The sequence below is a fragment of the Ricinus communis genome, chromosome 10, assembly GCF_019578655.1.
Source record: "Ricinus communis isolate WT05 ecotype wild-type chromosome 10, ASM1957865v1, whole genome shotgun sequence".
Lineage (NCBI taxonomy): Eukaryota > Viridiplantae > Streptophyta > Magnoliopsida > Malpighiales > Euphorbiaceae > Ricinus > Ricinus communis.
In genome coordinates this window covers 19,862,223-19,883,568 of record NC_063265.1, presented here as the reverse complement: position 1 = coordinate 19,883,568, position 21,346 = coordinate 19,862,223, and the positions used below count along the sequence as shown (strand labels likewise).

General features: G+C 33.1%; 2 protein-coding genes across 4 annotated transcripts; one reads left to right on the top strand and one right to left on the bottom strand.

Moving 5' to 3' along the window:
* Window positions 1-421: 421 nt before the first annotated feature.
* LOC8287670 (pentatricopeptide repeat-containing protein At1g79540) lies at window positions 422-5,160 on the top strand. The gene has a single exon (XM_048370027.1). It carries the CDS (start codon window positions 689-691, stop codon window positions 3,101-3,103), a length of 2,415 nt encoding a protein of 804 aa, XP_048225984.1. The 5' UTR covers window positions 422-688; the 3' UTR covers window positions 3,104-5,160.
* A 1,557-nt stretch (window positions 5,161-6,717) lies between these two features.
* Window positions 6,718-8,809, bottom strand: LOC125368667 (B3 domain-containing transcription factor VRN1-like). Of its 3 annotated transcripts, none has more exons than XR_007214393.1 (3): window positions 8,637-8,809; window positions 7,710-8,237; window positions 6,718-7,374 (listed from the first exon to the last, which is right to left on the bottom strand). XR_007214393.1 is itself a non-coding variant. In XM_048370029.1 (2 exons), exons 1-2 carry the CDS (start codon window positions 8,697-8,699, stop codon window positions 7,776-7,778), a joined length of 525 nt encoding a protein of 174 aa, XP_048225986.1. In that variant the 5' UTR covers window positions 8,700-8,809; the 3' UTR covers window positions 7,423-7,775. The 3 variants fall into 3 exon arrangements, 1 of the variants encoding a protein (XP_048225986.1); XR_007214394.1 differs by lacking the exon at window positions 6,718-7,374 and adding an exon at window positions 7,423-7,632; XM_048370029.1 differs by lacking the exon at window positions 6,718-7,374 and having other exon boundaries at window positions 7,423-8,237.
* Window positions 8,810-21,346: the final 12,537 nt, after the last annotated feature.

Here is a 21,346-nt window from a genome sequence, read left to right as displayed (position 1 = left end):
AATCTTAAAATAAAAAAAATTAAATACTATTTACTCTTTAAAGTTTAGTCTAATATATAACCTAGTTTCTATATTTTTTTATTACATTAAAAGGCCATTAATATTATTAGATTACTATATAATTTAATTTTAGTTATTAATATAAAATAGATTTATTTGAATTAAATTGTATTAAAAATAAAATATTAAAATAAAAAATATTAAATTTATTATTGTAATTAGACACTAAAATTAATTTATGCCAAATAAAAATTAATTTTAATTTAATAATAAAACTTGATATTTGATAATAAATTTAAAAATAAAAATAAAATTTTAAATTACTAATTTAGTTCTTAATCTAACATAAAAATAATTATTAATTTTATTAAAAGTATATAGTAAATTTTAATAATAATAAAAAAATATAAAAATTGGATCATATATTACGTCAAACTATTATCACACGTAATAAATACTATTTAACAAAAAAGATAGAGATATACTGTTCCGTTTTTTAAAGTGCCAAACAGCCCTATAATTTTCACTTGCTTCCTTTTCTGGTCGACCAAACGGAAAACCACTCAAAGTGATCAAATAATGCGTCTCCTGTGATGCGTTCCTGCGAAAACCCACCTAAACCCCCATAGCTCTCCATCAATTGAAAATTTTCCAAAAACCCTAAAAATTTAAATCAAATCGCACAATCATGAAAAAGCTCCGTTCTTTACTCCGCGAAATCTCTCGCGCTAAACCACCATGGAAACAGCATTTCCACACTTACTCCGCGGTAGATTTTGCTATCTCCAATGAAGTGTTAACCATCATTGACAGTGTAAATCCCATTGAACCAGCTTTAGAATCTAAAGTTCCCTTTCTCTCTCCTAGCATTGTCACTTATATAATTAAAAACCCACCAAATTCTCTTTTGGGTTTTCGTTTCTTTATCTGGGCATCTAAATTTAGGCGACTCCGATCATGGGTGTCTCATAATATGATAATTGATATGCTCATTAAAGATAATGGTTTTGAATTGTATTGGCAAGTTCTGAAAGAAATAAAAAGGTGTGGTTTTTCGATATCGGCTGATGCATTTACTGTTTTAATTCAAGCTTATGCGAAGATGGATATGATTGAGAAGGCTGTGGAATCTTTTGAAATGATGAAGGATTTTGATTGTAAGCCTGATGTTTTTACTTATAATACGGTGTTGCATGTTATGGTGCGTAAAGAAGTTGTTTTATTAGCTTTAGGGATTTATAATAGAATGTTGAAGCTTAATTGTTTGCCCAATATAGCTACATTTAGTATTTTGATTGATGGGATGTGCAAGAGTGGAAAAACTCAGAATGCACTTCAAATGTTTGATGAAATGACGCAAAGAAGAATTTTGCCGAATAAGATTACGTATACTATAATTATTTCAGGTTTGTGTCAAGCTCAAAAGGCAGATGTTGCTTATAGATTGTTTATTGCAATGAAAGATCATGGGTGCATTCCTGATTCTGTCACATATAATGCTTTGCTCCATGGGTTCTGTAAGTTGGGTAGAGTAGATGAGGCTCTTGGTCTTTTAAAGTATTTTGAAAAGGATAGATATGTGCTTGATAAGCAAGGATATAGTTGTTTAATTGATGGGTTATTCAGGGCTAGGAGATTTGAAGATGCCCAAGTTTGGTACAGGAAAATGACTGAGCATAATATTAAGCCTGATGTTATCTTGTACACTATAATGATGAAGGGATTATCAAAAGCGGGGAAGTTTAAGGATGCCTTAAGGTTGTTGAATGAGATGACTGAGAGAGGTCTAGTTCCTGATACTCATTGTTATAATGCTTTGATTAAAGGTTATTGTGATCTTGGTCTCTTGGATGAGGCAAAATCACTTCATCTTGAGATTTCAAAGAATGATTGCTTCTCTAGTGCCTGCACTTACACCATTCTCATATGTGGTATGTGCAGAAGTGGGTTAGTTGGGGACGCACAGCAAATATTTAATGAGATGGAGAAACATGGATGTTATCCTTCTGTAGTTACATTCAATGCTCTTATTGATGGATTTTGCAAGGCTGGCAACATTGAGAAAGCTCAACTTTTATTTTACAAGATGGAGATAGGGAGAAATCCTTCTTTGTTTCTTCGTCTTTCTCAGGGTGCCAACCGGGTCCTTGACACTGCAAGTCTGCAAACTATGGTGGAGCAATTGTGCGACTCAGGATTGATTCTCAAGGCATACAATATTCTCATGCAGCTTACTGATAGTGGGTTTGCACCTAACATCATAACCTATAACATTCTGATTCATGGTTTTTGCAAGGCAGGCAATATTAATGGTGCTTTTAAGCTCTTTAAGGAGCTTCAGCTGAAGGGGCTGTCACCTGATTCTGTGACATATGGAACTCTTATAAATGGACTTTTAAGTGCTAACAGAGAAGAGGATGCATTTACAGTGTTGGATCAGATATTGAAGAATGGCTGTACACCAATTACAGAAGTTTACAAATCGTTTATGACTTGGTCGTGTAGGAGAAATAAGATTACACTCGCTTTTAGTCTTTGGTTGAAGTATCTGCGGAGCATTCCTGGCCGAGATAGTGAAGTACTAAAATCAGTAGAGGAAAATTTTGAGAAGGGAGAAGTGGAAGAGGCAGTTCGAGGCTTACTTGAGATGGACTTTAAGTTGAATGATTTTCAGTTAGCACCTTACACCATTTGGTTGATTGGGCTATGTCAGGCAGGAAGACTAGAAGAAGCTCTAAAGATATTTTTTACTCTTGAAGAGCACAATGTTCTTGTGACTCCTCCAAGTTGTGTGAAGTTAATATATAGATTACTCAAAGTTGGGAATTTAGACCTTGCAGCAGAAATTTTCCTTTACACAATTGACAAAGGTTATATGTTGATGCCACGTATTTGCAACCGACTACTTAAGTCTCTTCTTCGTTCTGAAGATAAAAGGAATCGTGCATTTGATCTTCTAAGCAGAATGAAGTCACTGGGATATGATTTGGATTCTCACCTTCACCAAACTACAAAGTTCCTTTTGCAAGGTGATGCTGGACATCAAGCGAGCTTAAAGATTAACTTTCTCTCTGAATCATATTTCAAGATGGTTCTAAGATGACTTGGAAAATTTTCTGATCTTGTTGATTGAGCAGTGTGCATGCTCATTACATTCCTGGCTTCCATCGAAAATGCTATTGTTTTGGGGGTGCTATAGTAAACTATAGTACTGCTTAGGCATTACAGAATGGAGAAGTGCAGCTTAGCACTGGCAGTATGAAGGAAGTGTATTAATGAGGCTGATCTGCCATGACTGGGATTAAAGCTCAGTTGAGTTTGGTATGGTATAAAAAAATTGTCATTCCTACTGCATGCTCACTCTGCTTTTGCCATCCAGACAGTTGCTAATTGTTGTAAATCAAGAAGCCCATTCCATTTACTGACCCTTTCCTGACCTTGTGATGTTTACTGGTTAGATGACTTGACCTAGCCTTTTTAGGATTCATTGGATGAAGTATCAGCGATTCATTAATAATGTGGATGGCACATGGTTCTGTATCCATCCGAGATTTTTGTAACTTATACACTGAATTTCGTTGTAAGATTATTAATTGTTTAGATAGAAGGAAATAAAAGAGATAATTTTGCCTGAAAGATGAACATATATATTGTGCAGTTTATGATTCTCTGAAGTTTAAAGTTCATGATGTAGCATGCAGGATAATCTGTGGTAAGTAGTTTTGCATTATTCTGTTCTACTTAAGTTCTTCATGCTTTTCTTTTTCATTTAATTATGCAGTTGAACTTGCTGTGTTGCGCCTTATGTCTAAATTCTCCTACATGCGGAGATGCTTGTTTGTATAATGTGGTGCAAGTTTGGCTAGGTTAATGAGTCACTACTGAAGTTGAGTAATAATCAGCAAAATAGCATATAGGAACTAATATTTTTATTGTGCATACTTCTTTTTAGGCTTCCTGATTGAAATTTTCTCGTCATTTTTGTATGAATTGATTACTGTTTGTCCCATGCTTCTTGTCTAAGGGGTATGAATAGATTCTGTGTTATTTGCTACATATCATTTTTAGTTTTTTTGCATCAACTCATCTCTAGCATCTGATCAGTCAGTCATGTACCTTTGGATATGATCCCTAGTGGTAGCACATGTTGTGTGTTCTCAATAATATTCTTTATGCTGTTCACCATAGTTTGGCCGTTATTCATTGTTCTGCTTCACCTTGGATATTAGCATAATTTCTCAGTTATTGAAATGTATAGGTAGTTTTTGATCCCTCAGGACTGCTAATCAGTAATTAGCCATTATGGATGGGGGGATTTTAACATGTAAAAGTTTGACCATATAAGTTTAAGTTGTTTCATTGTGGCAGAAGTCTTATAGCATGCTGGAGATTTGACCTGGTGCAGCTCAACTGTGAACCCTATCATTGATGAACCGAGAATGATGCTGTGTTAATTGTTATAGGAGTTTAATTTTTTGTACTAAATGATGTGTCAGAGTTGGAGCTTATGTGTGGTGATAACAGTTGATGCAACATAGCAGGAGCATGTGATGTCTCCTTCAACTAGAGTGACAATGATCTTCCTCAAACAGGAAAGCATTTTTATAGTTGCATTCCTCCAACTTAATAACACCAAAAGCCATCAAGTAAACAGGCCCGGTACCTGGCCATCTGAGTTGCAATGAGTTGCAGTAACCTTGGTTTGCTGTCAAGTTTCAATAGCTTGGACTTGGACTGGATAATTTGGTGCAAACTGAGGTAAGTCTATTCTTCATGCTGATTGAAATTTGGAAAATGCAAGTACTATGTTTGCTTTCTCTTCTGAAATGCATTTCAGGTATAGCTGTACATAGTAAAAAAATCATGCAGCACTCTGCTGTTTTGAAACAATGGAGAATTCTTCTTTATTACCTGGATCAGAATTTTTATGTTAGATAGTTGAGAACAATTATCCGTAGGAAATTCTGTAATTGTCAAACTCGCAAAGGTAGTTCACCATATTCTGGGACAGAAAAGGGCCGTTGTTCTTTCTCTTTCAGCAAATTGTTTGCTTTATGTTTGCGAAGAAATCAAGAATAAGAAAGCTGACATTCTTAAAAACTGTAGCAGTCAAAAGAACTTTTATGTCGGATGAACTGTGTAAAGTGTATGATTCTCCAAGATCAAAGCTTCATTTATGGTTATGAATTTATGTTCAATGGAAGTCTTGACAAGCATCTTTTCAACAATGGCTCATCTTTCATATGAAGTGAGGTATAATGTAGCTCTTGATTTAGCATTTGTGTTGTTGTATCTTCATGAATAATCAGAGAAATGAGTACTGCACTGAGATATCAAGTCAGCTAATATGTTGAATTTCAATGCTAAGCTTGGTGATTTTGGTGCGGTTATGGTTTTACAACCTGATTCACGCCTTGAAACCCAAAAGGTTGTAATGTTGGTAAAGAGTCAGATATTTACAGCTCTGGAGTTGTTGCTTTGGAGAGAGCTGTAGGGGAAAAATACAAAGGATGAGGAATGCTATCTAAGCTTGATGGAATGGATTTGGGATCTTTATGGGGCAGGGAAAATTCTGACTGCAGCTCAAATAGGGAACCTATTCAAGTTCTTAAGTTCAAAGCTCCATTTCCTGATCTTCCAAAAGAGGCCTAATTTTGAGGATAATGATAAAGCATTCACTAACTCCACCTTGTGAGTCAAGCCACCCTCAATTACATCTAGTTTTGAAATAGGGCGTTAAGAATGTCTAGTTTTTGGCATCGATTACGCATTGCATTTGACTCCACAATGCAATTCACTTTTACTTACCTTTTTTTATCGAATAAAAACAGAGTTTTTCAAGTTTAAATCAGTAAATGATACAATAACCACCCTTTCTTTGTCTTTGGAGGAGTTAAAAAACAAAACAAAATACTATGGTGGTCCCGTTGATATATTTCATCAGTAATTTAGCAATCTCAAAGTTTTTTTTTTGTTTTATTTGAAAAATAAATCGATGCTTTATCTGTTGAATCTTTTGTCCTGAGGTTTTCTTAAAATTGTGAAGCTTACCTTTTTTGGAGTTTGACATGCTAAGGCTATTATATTTGTCATATTATATTAAAATGTTGAGTCCTCTTTGCAATTCAATAAGCATTGAATAATACTTATTGTGAGGTCCTAGTAGTAGGAAAATGGGAAAGATGGTTAGAAGCAGAGGGACCTTTTGTAGTGTCGTTGATGAAGCACTGAGCATGATTGTTAAAAGTTCTAAGGTTCTTATTTGGAAATGACAGAGAAATTGGCAAGTAAAAATATCGAAGCAACTAAATCTTTAATAAAAGAAAAAGTTTCATTTCTGCTATCTCATGAAATCTACTCTGCCTCTTATCAACTGCTTAAAAGACTGCTAATTTCAAAAATCATATTTGTGTTTTCATGCATGCAAAAAATAATTTCACAAAATAAGCAATGCTTTGTGCTTTATGTCTCGTACGATTGAAATTTGGAAGCAAGCAGAGGTCGTTTAATATTTCTTTTATGCATGTGGAACAAAAACTATATATAATCCCTACAAAAATTATCAGTGTATTACTATCATTTGTGGCACCAAAGTACCAGGGATATCTACCACCTTGGAAAAACTGATAATTTGCTATGAAGTATCCTTGAAAGAGCTTCAATAGTTGATAGTTCATAATTTATAGAAGGAGCTGTTTTGCATACTTCTAAATTAATGATGCCAAATTTCAGCTTTGATTTGCCTATTTTGGTAATTATTTTAAAAGAGAATCAAGATGGTTAATCATGTCTACAGAGGAAATATTAATGGTTCTACAAAATTCCTACGTTGCAATTTGCATGCATGCACAGGCATGTCCTCCCCTTTGACAAATCTTTTGATCATAGCCAACAGCTTCTAGTTTCAGATGCTTGAAATAGCAGTGCAAGAGTATGATCTATGATATGCTTTGAATGCAATTAGCCGACGGAATACAATATCAACACTCAGATACTGAAACATGCAGTTCATTGGAGGTTCCCATTAGAAGTTTATCCAGAATTTTGCCATCAGCATCAACTTAGCAGAATTAAACATCAGCTACCAAAATGTAAAACCTACACATTTCAAGCATTTCACAGAACTTTACTCTGAGGACTTAGCTAGGAAATACTGATACTTTCAGGGTAAAGTCCTTATCTGATAAGCTAAAAGAGACAGACGTCTCCTTCCTTCAAGTGACTCTGTTTGGAAAAGAAATTCCAGCCATTCCCAAAACTCAAGTATCTAAGTTGTCTGACTCTTATCTTCAGACGCCATTCTGTTCTATCACGCGCCACTAGTGTAATTTGAACCTTGTTCATGTACTTCTTAGAAAATTCACTTGGAATATTCTGCAAAAACATGTTCATCAAGAACAATCATTGCTATGCTTATTGTTTTAAAATGTAAGATAAGCATACATATGGGTGTTCTGAGTAAAGGCTCCCCAATGAGCTCGGCGGGAATTCATATGATTGCAAGACAACCCAGAAGGAAGGATTCTGGTGCTTGAAATTTTTTAGCAGCATCAATCGCTCTCTCGGTGTTATTTAGCTTTCTAATTAAGCTTTGGTACTTTCTGGTAGCAATGGATTTCACCTTTTCTGGTTCTGCATTCATTCAATATATATCTAGTTCATACTAAAGTATACAGCAAATGAAGGATCATACAAATGAAAGAACTTACTGGTTTTGCTTCTTTTCCTGGCTCTTCTAGGCGTTTCGTTACTGGTTTTGCTTCTTTCCGTGGTTGTTATCCGTTAGACTGTTGTGTTAGACCAACACTAGCAGAAGACTTGCGCAAATTTTTCTTTGAGATGGTTACTCGTCTTCGACTTGACTGACCCTTAGGTGGATCAGGAGTGGAACCATTGTTCTCGACAGAATCATCGTCACCACTTTCTACATCATCATGATGCAGAGGGCACTGCTTACTGCTTGAATGTTCCTCATCACTAGTACTACTAGCATTATCATATGGATATTCAATTTGAAAATATTTAGAAGAGAAATTGCAGAAAACTTTATATGTAAATTCTAAAATGAACCCTTCGCGAATATGAAAATGCTTCACCAATTTAGTAGTGTCAATCCAAACTTTTCCATTGGCCTCTGATAATCTCACTCGCATAAAGAATCCATTAGAGAAACCAAGAATGGCAACCTCACTGGTAAGTTCATTGCCAAAATTTCTAATAAGCCGTGACGGAAGCCTCTGAAATCACTCAAAATTAATCTAGTAAGTGCATTTGGAAAGTCTCAGAATGCAAGAACTCGTTCAATTAAGTTCAGTTATTCCTTATAACTTTCAGAAACAATGAATACCCATATCAAGAGTAACATGCAGTTACAGGAATTCAATTGATTTCAGTTCTTGCACATGAACTATTTTAAACAATTGTCAGACTGCATGCATGCATTCGATCAAGGTGCTCCAAATGCTGAAATGGTGAAAAAAATTTGTACAGAAAGAGTGAAAGAGAGTACTGTTCTTGAATTCAGAATTCAGAAGTCCATAGTAGTTAGTAGCGGCTAATTAAATTAAATGGATAGTTAACTAATGTTTTTATGCAATTAAAAGACTAGAGCTATAGTGCATTATATATATACATACCAGCTTCTTCTCTTCAATGGTACGTCTGCTCACAGGCTTCAAGAACTTAACTGGTACAGACATTCTGGTCCCCTTGATATCTGACTGCCCATGTTGCCTTTGAGTGCATTCGACTGACCGGCGCCGGTGCCGAAGAGCTATCCAAATGTAGCTGCTGTGTATATATATGGGGAAAGTCTAGTTGGCTCATTTCTATCTGGATCAAAGGCTTATTTTATACTATTCATGTCCTTAACGAAGGATAGTTATGTCATTTTCCAATGGATAAATTGCTCTATTTGATGCTAAAAAATATGATCAGTGTTTTCAACTGGGATCAATATTTTAATTCTTTTTTCAATATTAAATTTATTAAAGGCGATGGTACCCATTGGAAATCTGTTTAATTTCTGATGACGTGGATGATAGAACTTCAGCATTCCATTCACTGTATATGTCATACTTGATTTTAAAAAAATTACCTTGTTGGTATCGAATCTTTTCCATTTTTATCAAAATAGTACTAATTTTTCAATTTTTTTTTCTTTTTAGTACCACATTCATTATTTATGTTTCAATTAATAGTAGCTATTGGAATTCTAATGATTTTTTTTGTTAATGTTTTAATAATTAGTTCATGCTTAGGTAAATTTCCGGCTACCTCGTCAGAAAAAAATATCGAAATTCCAATCGGTACTAGTGTCACCAAAAGTGTAAGATAATAACAATGTAATTATTTTAAGGGTTAAAAGAAGAGTATTGGAGGGTTATATTAGCATTAACCTTTCATTAATATTTTAGGTGGGTGTTTATAAGAGAATTGTTAGTCATTTTCTTTTTTAGTCCGATCCTAAAAATTAAAAGGAACGTATGTTCCGATTATTCAGAAGTAGTACTTTTATGAGTGTGTTGAATGGTGGTTCGCCTATCGAGTAAGTGGTCTAGGCGGACTGTTAAGTATTGGTGAGTTCTTAACTCGCACAGTAATTTGTCTTTAGATGAGTTTTCATCAGCTATCTTAGATTGGATAAAAATAATGAATGTGATACTAAAAAGAAATAACTTAAAGAATTGGTATCATTTGGATAGTAAAGTTTTAATACCAACAGCACAATTTATCAAAAAATCAATCGTGACATGAACGATGAGTAGAATGCTGATATAGAGCTCCGCCTTCCACGTCATCAATAATTGGACGGATTCCCAGGATAATATAACATGTAATTTAAGTAATAGTTTCGGTAAAAAAATAAAATTAAAGTATTAATATTAATTAAAAATATTGGTTAAAATGTTGGTATCAATGAGATTATTACCTCTATTTTCAATATTTAATGGAAAAATACATATTTAGCCATTTGCACTTTTATTATTTTGGCATATGGTACAAAGAAAATCTCTGAAATAATTGGGATGCGCAATTAAATCTTCATTGTTCAAAATAGCTCAATGTCACTCTTAAATTTTTAAAAGGTCAAATAAATCCAGTTGTTAACAGAATAATAACTTCTGTTAGTAGTGGGTCCCTTATAAATATCAACCAAGGACAACTGTCATTTTCTTTGTGCTTTAAAAAAATGAAAATGAAAAAATAAATTAAATTAATTAAATCAAATAGTGAAATATAGATTGAAAAACGAAAATCCTAGTCCAACCTAACCATTAAGCAGCATCGCCACCGCCACTTTTTCTTTTTTCGAACGAACATGAGTGACGAACGGCAGGTAATGAACGACATGATGAACTTCAAGCGATGAGCTTGAGGCGACGATAAGGACAACTGGCGATGGTGGTCTCTTGCACTCGCTATTGAAATCGATTATCAACAACTACAATCAATGAAACAATAAGAGAAATGATATGATTCTCGAGCGATTTTATCCATATCTCTCTCTCACAGTGCCATCAATCGACAATAACATTTTTCATCTTGTTTTTATTCTGCAATTTTTCTATTATAGATTTTCTGCAATGAAATTTTTTTATTCTGCATTTTATAGATTTCGAATAGTTTCTTTATGATATTTTGTGGGGTTTAGTGTTGAATTACTATGTTCTTATCATGATTTTAGGTGGTAGCAATAGAAAGAAGAATAATGGTGGGGGCAGTGTGGATGGGTTGGGCAGCAGTGAAGGCAAGGTGGTTTTTATGTAATATTTTTGGATTAGAACGATTAATCCACATGTCTGTATGTTATTGGCTTTAGGCTCCACTACTAACAGAAAAGTTAACAAATTGGGTTTATTTGCCAGGTGGTGGTAATAGAAAGAAGAATAATGGTGTTAGAGAACAGGGACGGTATTCTTTTTGTAAGGAGCAAACACTAAAACTGGAAATCAAAATCTTCTCATATCTTCTTTCTTCTCTCTGCCCAGAACCATTTCCTCTTTTCTTTTTTTCCTTTTACAATAATAAAAATAATCCCTCTCAACTCAAATTATATTAAAATTTCTGAACCAAGAAATAATGAAAAAATCACAAACCTCAGCAGTTGTGCTTATATAAAACCAAGGAAATTAAATAAATTCTTAATAAAGAAAATCAAAACCATCAACTTTAGAAAGAAAGGGTCCATAATTGAGAAGTTTTATTTTAAGAGAAAGTAAAAGAAGATTTTTAGCATTGAGAATTTTAATGCGATGCTCCTAATTGAATCAATTAATGAATCGTAGAAATAAAATAAAGATGATTTATGTTTACCCAAATGGATATTTGTATATTTAAACTTTGATCATTTAGTTATTTTAATATTTTAATTTTAATGTAATTTAATGAACACTTTAACTTATTTTTTTATTAAACACATTTAAAACATTCACGAGTTGTTTAAATATTGTTGAAAAATATAGTTTAGTTGTTTGTTCAGCTAAATTGAAAATTAAAAGTATTTAAAATGTTATAAAAGCAAAATTTATGTTTTTGTTAAAATTAAATAAAAAAATATTAAGAAATCAAAGTAATTAAATGACTAAAAGACTTATGGTTCTTTAATGTACCTGTTTTGATTCTTCTACAATATTTGTTGTATTGTTTAGCTCTATGTTCTTGATAACCTGTATATCTCTAAAATGTAAGTTCTACTGTGCTGTGTTTTTTGTTATGTTATGTTGGTAACTTGTAATTCTTTTGCTAAATTGTCTACAACTGTGTCTTTTGTTATATGCAATGCTATGATTCTTCTGTGCTTTGCCAATCAGTATCGCTTTTTCTAATTATTCTCTTCCTATTGTATTCGTCGATTTGTTATTTCTGTTTGGGTTAATAATTGCTGCAATGGTTTATGTATTTAAATTTTTATTGAATTATATTTATTATTATTATTTTAATAATTTGTTGTTAAGCTTATAGTTTTATTGGTTATGGTGAATATTCGGATAATTATTGAATTTTACTTTGTTGTTGTTGATTTGGTCTATTGGTCTTCGTCAATGCTTGAGTAGCTTTTATTGTATAAAATATATATTGTATCTAAGCTATAGCTGCTTGTACAAAATTAATTAGTGTCGTTAAATATTGTACTTTAGTTGTTTACTTGTTTAACATAAATACTAGTAGGTTTACTCTTGTAAAAGTAACTTTTGAACAATTAATGCTTGTCTTAATATTTTTTTAGTTAAATTAATAACTTCTTTAATTTAGTTTTTTTTTTCTTTTTTTAAGTGAATTTATTATTATTTTTTTGTTGTGTTTGTATTGTTTCTAGAAGCTTTAGACATTGTTCTTGTTATAGCAACTCTTTTGCTTAGTTTTAACGAATGAGATTAAAAAAAATAAATATCATGTGGTTTTATTTTGGAAAAAGATGTATTTTTACTTTTAACATTTAGACTGAGAAGCACATTAGTACTTAAAATTATGTTTTGATGCAATTAGATATTTAAATTATCAAAAACTTTCAATCCATATCTCTTTTTATAATGAAAGACTTAACCGTAATTTACATCGTCTATGGCTATTGACATCCTATACATAGTAAATAATAATTTTATCTTCCTTGTTCAATTATTTCTTTTTAATACAATAAAAAAATATATTCCAAAAGAAAAAAAAAAGACAAAGACAATTCCAACCTATTAAAACTTAAGGAAAAGATGCATTTTGGCCACTAACATTTACCATCAGGAGCATATTGGCTCTTGTAGTATTTTTAGATGCATATGACTGAAAAAGCAAGCTTTTTTTGTCATTTTGGTCCATCCACTAACAGTGGCTCCTTAAGCTGGAGGTATCTGTTTTCTCTAAGCTGATGTGACTTTACTTTCAAACTATTAAACTTGTATTAAGACACAAAAACACTGACATGGCATTAAATGTACCGGGAGAATATTACTAAAAGCTTTAGACCCTCTAACTCAGTAACTTCCAACTTATGCAAGTAAAAATCTCCAAATTTGACAATTCTGAAATTCTTAACCCTAAAGTGCAATGCTATTTACTTCTCAAACCACATTGTGATGGGAAGTTGAAAGGAAATCGAGGGCGCTTCATCACTGTTGTTCAACTGGGTTTTGCTGACACAAAGTAGAGATAACTACAAGTAAAAGGTAAGTAGAAAAAGTGTTGGGGATTCTTTAATGATGTTTTAAACTTGTTTGCATGCAGATATATTTAAGTTTAGAGCTTTAAATATGTTTTATTTTGTTATTAGTTTTGGTTAATTTGCATTAGTTTAATAGTTAAAAATGACTATAGTTAATTGGGTTAGGTTTTTTGAGTCTTTATTTTACTGCTATATTCCAAAAGAATGGAAGAGTGTATTGATCTTATATTTAACTATGGGGGTACTTAGAAGTTAGAACCTGAAATAAAGTATGTTGATGGTGACCAGCTAATTGTTACTGATTTTGATCCTGATTTCTTAAACTTTGTTGGGATTAAGCCTAAATATGAAATAGAATTAGGTTTGAAAAATGTTAGGAATATATATGTGTTAGAATATAGACAAGACTTAGAAAATAGCCTGTATTTAAAGGAAGGTGATGAAAAAATTCAGAAAGTGCTATATTAATAAGGAAATATAGCTAGATTGGTGAAATTGAGTTCTATTCAGACCATGAAGTAGATATTTCTATTTTTGCAACAAAGGTTCTTGAATTAGAAGGTTCACCTAGTGAGCCTCTGGTGAGAGAGGAGTTGAATTTGATGAAATTAGGCCTAAAGGCAATAGGGGCCAGGAAGATAGGTCTGAGATTGATGAAGTTGGGCCTGAAGGTGTGGCTCAGTTTGGTAGTCATGGGCTGGAGAAGGTGAGCTACCACCTAGCTTTTGGGTTAATGAAGGTAGGGTTGCCAATGAAGAAAATGAGGCAGGTAGTTCTGTAACTAGGGTTAGATTTGATGAAAATAATTATATTCCAACATAAAGTAGTTAGTTCAATGCAAGTGATATAGTATTAAACAATTATATGCATCCAACAGGCTATGTGACTGATGAGGGTGAGAGTGAAGTTAATGAAGTAGAGGAATCTAGTGATCAGTCTATTGATGGAGATGTTGTCCAACCACTTGAAAAGAAGGTTCAGTATAATGAGGAGGATGGTTAGGGGTATTTTGTGCTTGGAATGACATTTGTAAATGCACAAGAGGCAAGAGAAGTAATTGTTGTTTATGGTATAAAGTTTGGTTAAAAGCTTAAAACAAATCCAAATGAACCTTTTAAGTTAAGAATGGAGTGTGTGAATGAAGAAGGGTGTCCATTCCATTTATTCATTTCAAGAGATGAAAAAAATCCTGGTCTGGCAATTAAGACACTAGTCTCTGAGCATAGATGTTTTAGGCATTTCTCAATACCAAGTACCACAGTTAAGTTCCTAGCTAAGTATTTTAAAAGAAAAGTATATAGGAATCCTAACTACAAGGTGGCAGATATGAAGAAAGAAGCTGAGACTAATTTGAAATTCAATGTCAGCTTTCATAAGTGCAGAAGGGCTAAAAGAAAGATTATTGAAGAACTAGATGGGAGTTATAGGGTGGAATTTGGATATTTGGCTGCATATGCTGAAGCATTAAAGTTGAGCAATCCTGGAAGTAAAGCATAAATTAAACTGAGCAAGGATTCTTTACAAGCTGGCATAAGGGTCTTTAGTAGAATGTTTTTGATGTTTGATGCTTATAAGAAGAATTGGAAAGGAGTTTAGATGGTTGCTTCCTCAAAGGAGTTTGTAAAGGGCAGTTGCTTACAATTGTTGGGGTTGACGGGATGATCAGGCTTTGATTGATAAGGAGAATAAGCTAAATGGAGGTAATTTTTATGTTGGCTTAAACAGGAGTTGAAGCTTGATGATGGGTGGATTCACACTAATCTCAGACATGCAAAAGGTGACCTCTTAAGCATTTTCTAAGACATTTTATTGATGTTGTAATGTCAATTCTTTATTTAATTACCTGCATGAATGTTTAATGCTTGTGATCATAATAAGGTTTGATTGATACTGTAATGTTAATTCTTCCCCAAGCAGCGCACAAGTGGTGCGCTAGGCATATATTTGCCAATTGGTCTAAGAAGTGGCATGAAGGAGAGTTTAAGAAAAAATTCTGGATATGTGCTTAGAGCATATTCGAGTAAGACTTGAAGCTGAAAGTAGATGATCTTGGACAATTAAGTAAGAAGGTAGCTAAAGATCTAATGTGGTACCCCCTCCATTAACTGGTGCAAAGCTTATTTTTCAAGTAGATGCAGAAGCTATATGGTGGACAATAATATTTTTAAGAGCTTTAATTCCTAGGTTCTGTTAGTAAGGCACAAGGCTATTGTAAGTATGTTGAAAGACATTAGATTGCATTGTATGTCCAAAATGAGGGTCAACAAAAATTCTACTGAAAAATGGTTTAATAAGTAGAGTCCTTTATGCATGAGGCTATTCCAAGACAATAAAGAGAAAGCAGATGGTTGTAAAGTGATTTTTAATGGAGATGTAAGATATGAAATTAGGAAAGGAGATGATAAACACGCCCTTTTTTTTATAGGCAACTGTATACTTGTAGGGCATAGGAATTAACTAGAGTCCTATGCCCTCATGGCATCTGTGCTTTATACCACTCAAAACAAAACCCTTAATCTTATATATCTAAGTACTACCACAAATCAACTTGTCAGGCAGCTTACCAGTATAAATTTATGAGAATTGATGAATTTCAACCTATAGAACCCCTATCAGTACCTAAAATGAGTGGCACATCTAAAAGAATAGTGTTAGGATAATAAATGAAACAACACAACAACATCAAAGTACTAAATTAAGTAGGAAAGATCAAAAGCAATCATGTGGAATATGCAAGCAGTAAGGACACAATAGGTCTGTGTCACAGCCTGACCTAGAGAAGCGGTCCGACGAGGGCGGAAAGTGAACGCTGGGGCAAAGATAAAATGCCTGGACAAGGAGCAGCTTCTGGCAGGCTTCTAGGATGGCAGCACTCTACCCACCAAAGGGACAAAACCGTGAGGCCAGTAAGGGCCAAAGCGAACAATATCTCATGTGATCTGATTTCGGTTGTTATAAAATAGTATAAGAGTAAGACCCCTCTAGTAGATGTGTGGTTCGAGGACGAACTAGGCGGAAGCTGGTGGGCATATAACAGCCTAACCTAGAGAAGCGGTCCGACGAGGGCGAAAAGTGAACGTCGGGGCAAAGATAAGATGCTTGGACATGAGCGGCTTCTAGCAGGCTTCTAGGATGACAACACTCTAAAGTACGGAGGTATATGGATGAATTGAATTGCACATCGAAGTGGGGTAGGGAATGGTTGATAACATATATTTAAAGAGTTAGAATTAATCACATAAGGTGCTTTTTGGTTATTTGGCCGTAGAGTTGTAGGAACTCCAAAGTTAAACGTGCTTGGTTCAGAGAAGTTCTAGGATGAGGGACCTTCTGGGAAGTTCTCAAACCCACTAAAGGGACAAAATCATGAGGCTAGTGGGGGCCAAAGCGGACAATATCTCATGTGATCTGGTTTCGGGTTGTTATAGTCTGGATATCTAAACAAAGGGAACCAAATAAGTGACATTAAAGTTATTCTTTATCTTTAATGATAAATTTTAGTGAAATTAACTTTTTAATAGTTGTTTTTATTGTGTTATAATGTTTGCGATGCTCAAGAAAGCTCCACCTTAAGATAAAATGTAAATGCATCAACAAGAGACAAGAGTGCAACCACTTCTCAGAGATCTTATGTTCAGCCTAGATAAGAAAATACTGCTTAGAGCTTAGGAGGAACATGTGTGAAGACAAAAAAGAAGTAAACAGTTGGATATGGATGCCATATTGACCTCAATACGGGGAGAACAACTTTTAATGTAAGTAAAAGTGTATCAAAGTCAGTTGAGTTTTGATGCCATGTTATGCATTTCCTTATTCTATTATGCATTTTCTTATTGAATGTCATGTTTTCATATGCTTACTCATAGCCTGGAATATCATATGAGACTGTTATAAATGAGGGTGAGGAACCAATGCATATTCAACCAGATCCTATTGTCAGATTTCCTATACCTAACAAGAGAAAGCTGAGACAAGCACAATAACAATCAACATATACCTCCCAAGGGTCAATAAGGTCAATTAATTTCACAAGAGATAGCTCACAAGTGAGATTTGCAACAAATCTTCCATTCCAGCCTCAAGGTCTAGAATGGCCAGGTAGACCAACAATAACAGCTAGCCAATTCTTGAGGAAGTTAAAAGAAGGAAGTCAAGTTTGTAAAACAACAATTCTCATAGGTTTTAGTACTTTACATGTAATTGCTACTTAAACATATTAGCTATTTGTTAGTTATATTTTTATTGCAACTTGTAATTTTCAAGTTTCTTTTGAGAGTATATACCTCGTATCCTATTTTCGTTACAAATTTGCAATTTGCAAAGTCAGCTGTTGATGGTATCTTATTATGTTATAAGTATCTATTTATGCTAAAATAACTTTGTTGTTGTTATGTGAATAATGCAAATGTCCCCAACTAATATTTCACAACATATACAACTTAAATACAAAAGTATATACATAAATGTGCCCAAATAATGCAATTTCATTCAAAATATAAATGATAGAAGCTGCATCAAGTTTCTTGTGTCCAATTAGCAGAACTACAGCTTTACATCAACTTAATCATATCCAAATATCAAACATAACTTCTTTTCATCTTTCATCTTACATTAATAGCAAAATAAAGAAAAACATCCAAGACACAAAGAAAAGCACACAAGCTATTTTCATCTTTTTCTTTGAGGATTCAAACTCCAATAAAATTGATTCTTCAAGCATTGTAACTCTTCCTACAAATCTGCAATCTCAGATTCTACATCTTTACCTGTTTCACATCTCTTGCTCATTGCCATTAATATTTTATTCTCAGCTAGTAATACTTTCTTATCCATTTTCAACTCATTGATAACTTCTTTACTTCTATCACTCATTACAGGATCATGCCATATAAAGTACCCACAACTTCTACCTTGCAAACTAGTAAACCCATATATCACATAACCAATTTAATTAAAAAATTCATTTGATAATTAGGCATGAAATTTACCTTGTAATTTGGGCATCCATAAAATCTTCGGCTAGAATTTTCTTCAGTCCATGATGTCTAGCGGTTCACCTTCACACCCAAATATTTGTTTTTACAGAGCTTTTGAGGTCCCTCATAATATATCTCCATATTTGTTCAATTCTTCCGATTTGAGCTTCTAGATGATGAAAACAACGAAGCCATGTCGATTTTCTTGAGGAAGAACAAAGTTGAATATCGATTAATTAGATTTTCTTCTCTTAACAAAATTTGTAATGTGAGATTTTAGAGTTTATGGAATTAGATTGAAGCTGATAAAGAAGATATATATAGAGAGAAAATGAAATATAATATGATAGTATTTTTTGGGTCCCAAAACAAGTTTAACGGTCCGAAAATAAAGCCACATTAGCTTAGAGGAAATATATGTCTCCAGCTTAAGGAGCCATTATTAGTGGAGGGGCCAAAATGACAAAAAAGCTTGCTTTTTCAGTTGTATGCACCTAAGATACTATAAGGGCCAATCCGCTCCTGATGGTAAACTTTAGTGGTCAAAGTGCACATTTTTCCTAAAACTTAAATTATAACAATCACTAAAAACCTGAATTTGTAACCAACAATATGCCAAAACTGCCAGCAAAATATCAAAAGTAAAAACCTGAAATAGTTCTATCTCCTTTCTATTTTTTACCCATTTTAAGTATGTGTTTTTATTTTAGATAAAACTGTATGTGATTACAAATCATAACAAAAATAAGTATGTTACTACTAAAAAAATTTCTGATTCATAAGGATTTAACCGTATTTACTCCGCTCAATCATCATTATCATGTTGCTCATGTATGATAACATGGCTTTAGAGCTTAACAAGTCTAAGTTTAGTTATTTGCCTCAAATCTTGAAAAAGTTAATACTCTAATAAAATTAATCTGGCGGTCGAACAATAAAATTAAACATTATTAAGCTCTTGCAACATGATAATGGTGGCTGATTGAAGTACAGACGACTGCATTCTTGTGAATAAAAACTTTTTAATGATGAAATACTTATATTTTGTCATAATTTGTAACCAATACACTTTTTTGTCTAAAATAAAAACGACGAGGAATTTTTTTGTACTTATTCCTAGTTTTATTAAGGGTTTTCTTATACTTGTACAATTTATATAAGTTCCTTCAAATAATAATATTATTTTTTGCTTATAAAAAAAGGTTTGTTGCTTGTTTTATAGAAATCTGCTGCATCCAAGAAGGGATGGAAACATCTTATTGAACCTTGAGAGTTCTGAACTTATTTTGGTGATAAAAAAATAACATTATAATAGAGTTAACAATTTGCTTTTAAGTGTTCTCTTGCAAGCTTTAGGAAAATTCTTTTCAAATTTCAAGTAAATGTAAAGCAGAGCAATGTCAATGCCCGTGAATAATTTTTCTAATGTGTGAAGAATTGTTATTCATGTCCGTGAGTATTGCCTCCCATCCGTAAAGCAGCAAAATCAAAGAAAGACAGAAAATGGACAAAAGACTTCACACCTTCTAGTCCTAGTCGTGAAGAATGGTCTCCTCTATTTGGGAGAGAGGGGACAAAAGACTTCACGAGTTTCAGTCCCAACCATAAAGATTAAGCTACGCGCCCATGACATTGAGTTTATGCTCGTAAAGACCAAGATTCCTAGCCGTGAACGATTATTCATGGGTAGATTGAATTTCCAGGTTTTTAAACAACAGTTTGGTGCTAAGGCTTCACGCCCATGAAGTTTCATTATTATGGTGGTTGAATGGCTATTTACACTTTCTATGAAAATTAAATGATTATTTTCCTTAGAAGTACATAACCATCATTTCTATTTGTTCTAGGGTTAACAAGAGTATTTATATTAGGCCTCATAGTATATTTACTCTCGACAACCACACAAATTTTCTATTGTCATCTTGTAATCAAGTTTCAAGTTCAAACTTGATTTTTGGATAGTTGAGTGATTCAATTATTCTGTTCAAAATTCAAAAGTGAGTTTGAGTGAATGGATAAAGAATTAATTGCTCTTGTATTAAGATTGAGTGTTTTAGATCGTAGGTTTGAGTGTTAGACATTTAAGAAAGACACTTTGATATAAGTTGTATGTGAGCTTGTGAATCAAAAAGGTTTCTATCTAAAATGAATTGTTAGTAGATTTTACTCTCAATTGCGTTCTAAATAATAAGGAATCCTACTTTGTTTTTTACCCAAAAAAATCTAAAGATTAAGAAGAAGATGTAGGCTAAAAGAGTCGAACCTTTATAAATCAAGTATTTTTCTACTTTTCCTATCTTCTAACCCTTGATTTTCTATTCTTGCAATTTCTATCATTTTAGTTTTTCAATTCTTTATCAAATCTATAATTCACCCCCCTGTTGTGTGATTTTAGTATTTCACATCAAAAAGATTTAATTGGAGTTGTAAATCTCTGCCATCAATCTAGATGCTATGCTTACTTATCTCAATCTTTGTGAATCTTGAAAGATTCTTGATGCAATTGATGTTTGCTTTGAGAAAATTTGATTATCCGTTTAGTTGTTGATTATTGGCACCATTAAATCTTTAAACATAAAAACTAAAATACCTACTATCCTATTATCCTAAGAGCAACTTTTATCCATTTAGCAATGTGATTGTAGAGTATAAATTGGAAATGCTCCCAATATTAATACACAAATAAAGATTTTTATTACTGAGAAAGAATACAGTATAAATTAGAAATGCTTCCAATATTAATACACAATAAAGAATCTTTAATTCCGAAAGTGATAGCTTAGTGGTTGAAAGCGCTTTCCTAAAAGTTTAAAAATTTAGATTCAAAGTCCTAGAGGACTGTTCTTAAAACACATAAATATCTTATACAAAAACTATAAAGCTTTCAAAATTTGAATTCAACTCCTACAGGACAGTTCTTATAACACTTATATCTTATATAAGAACTATACAAGTTATGCTTTGATTGGATCTCCTTCATTTGGCCTTAAAGTGACTTTGATTAGATTGCATCCATCCCAAATTAAAGTACAGCCTTTCAGATATTCTGCAATGGAAGAAAGTTTTGTATGATCATATTCAACAGGAGTTGCTACTACCAGTAGCAGTCGCTTTCAGGCTAATGACAGTTCAATTGCTTTTACTTATAAGAAGAAAATGGATTTGTATAATTAAGAATTAAACCAAATATGTAATTCCTTAAATTTGGCTTTCC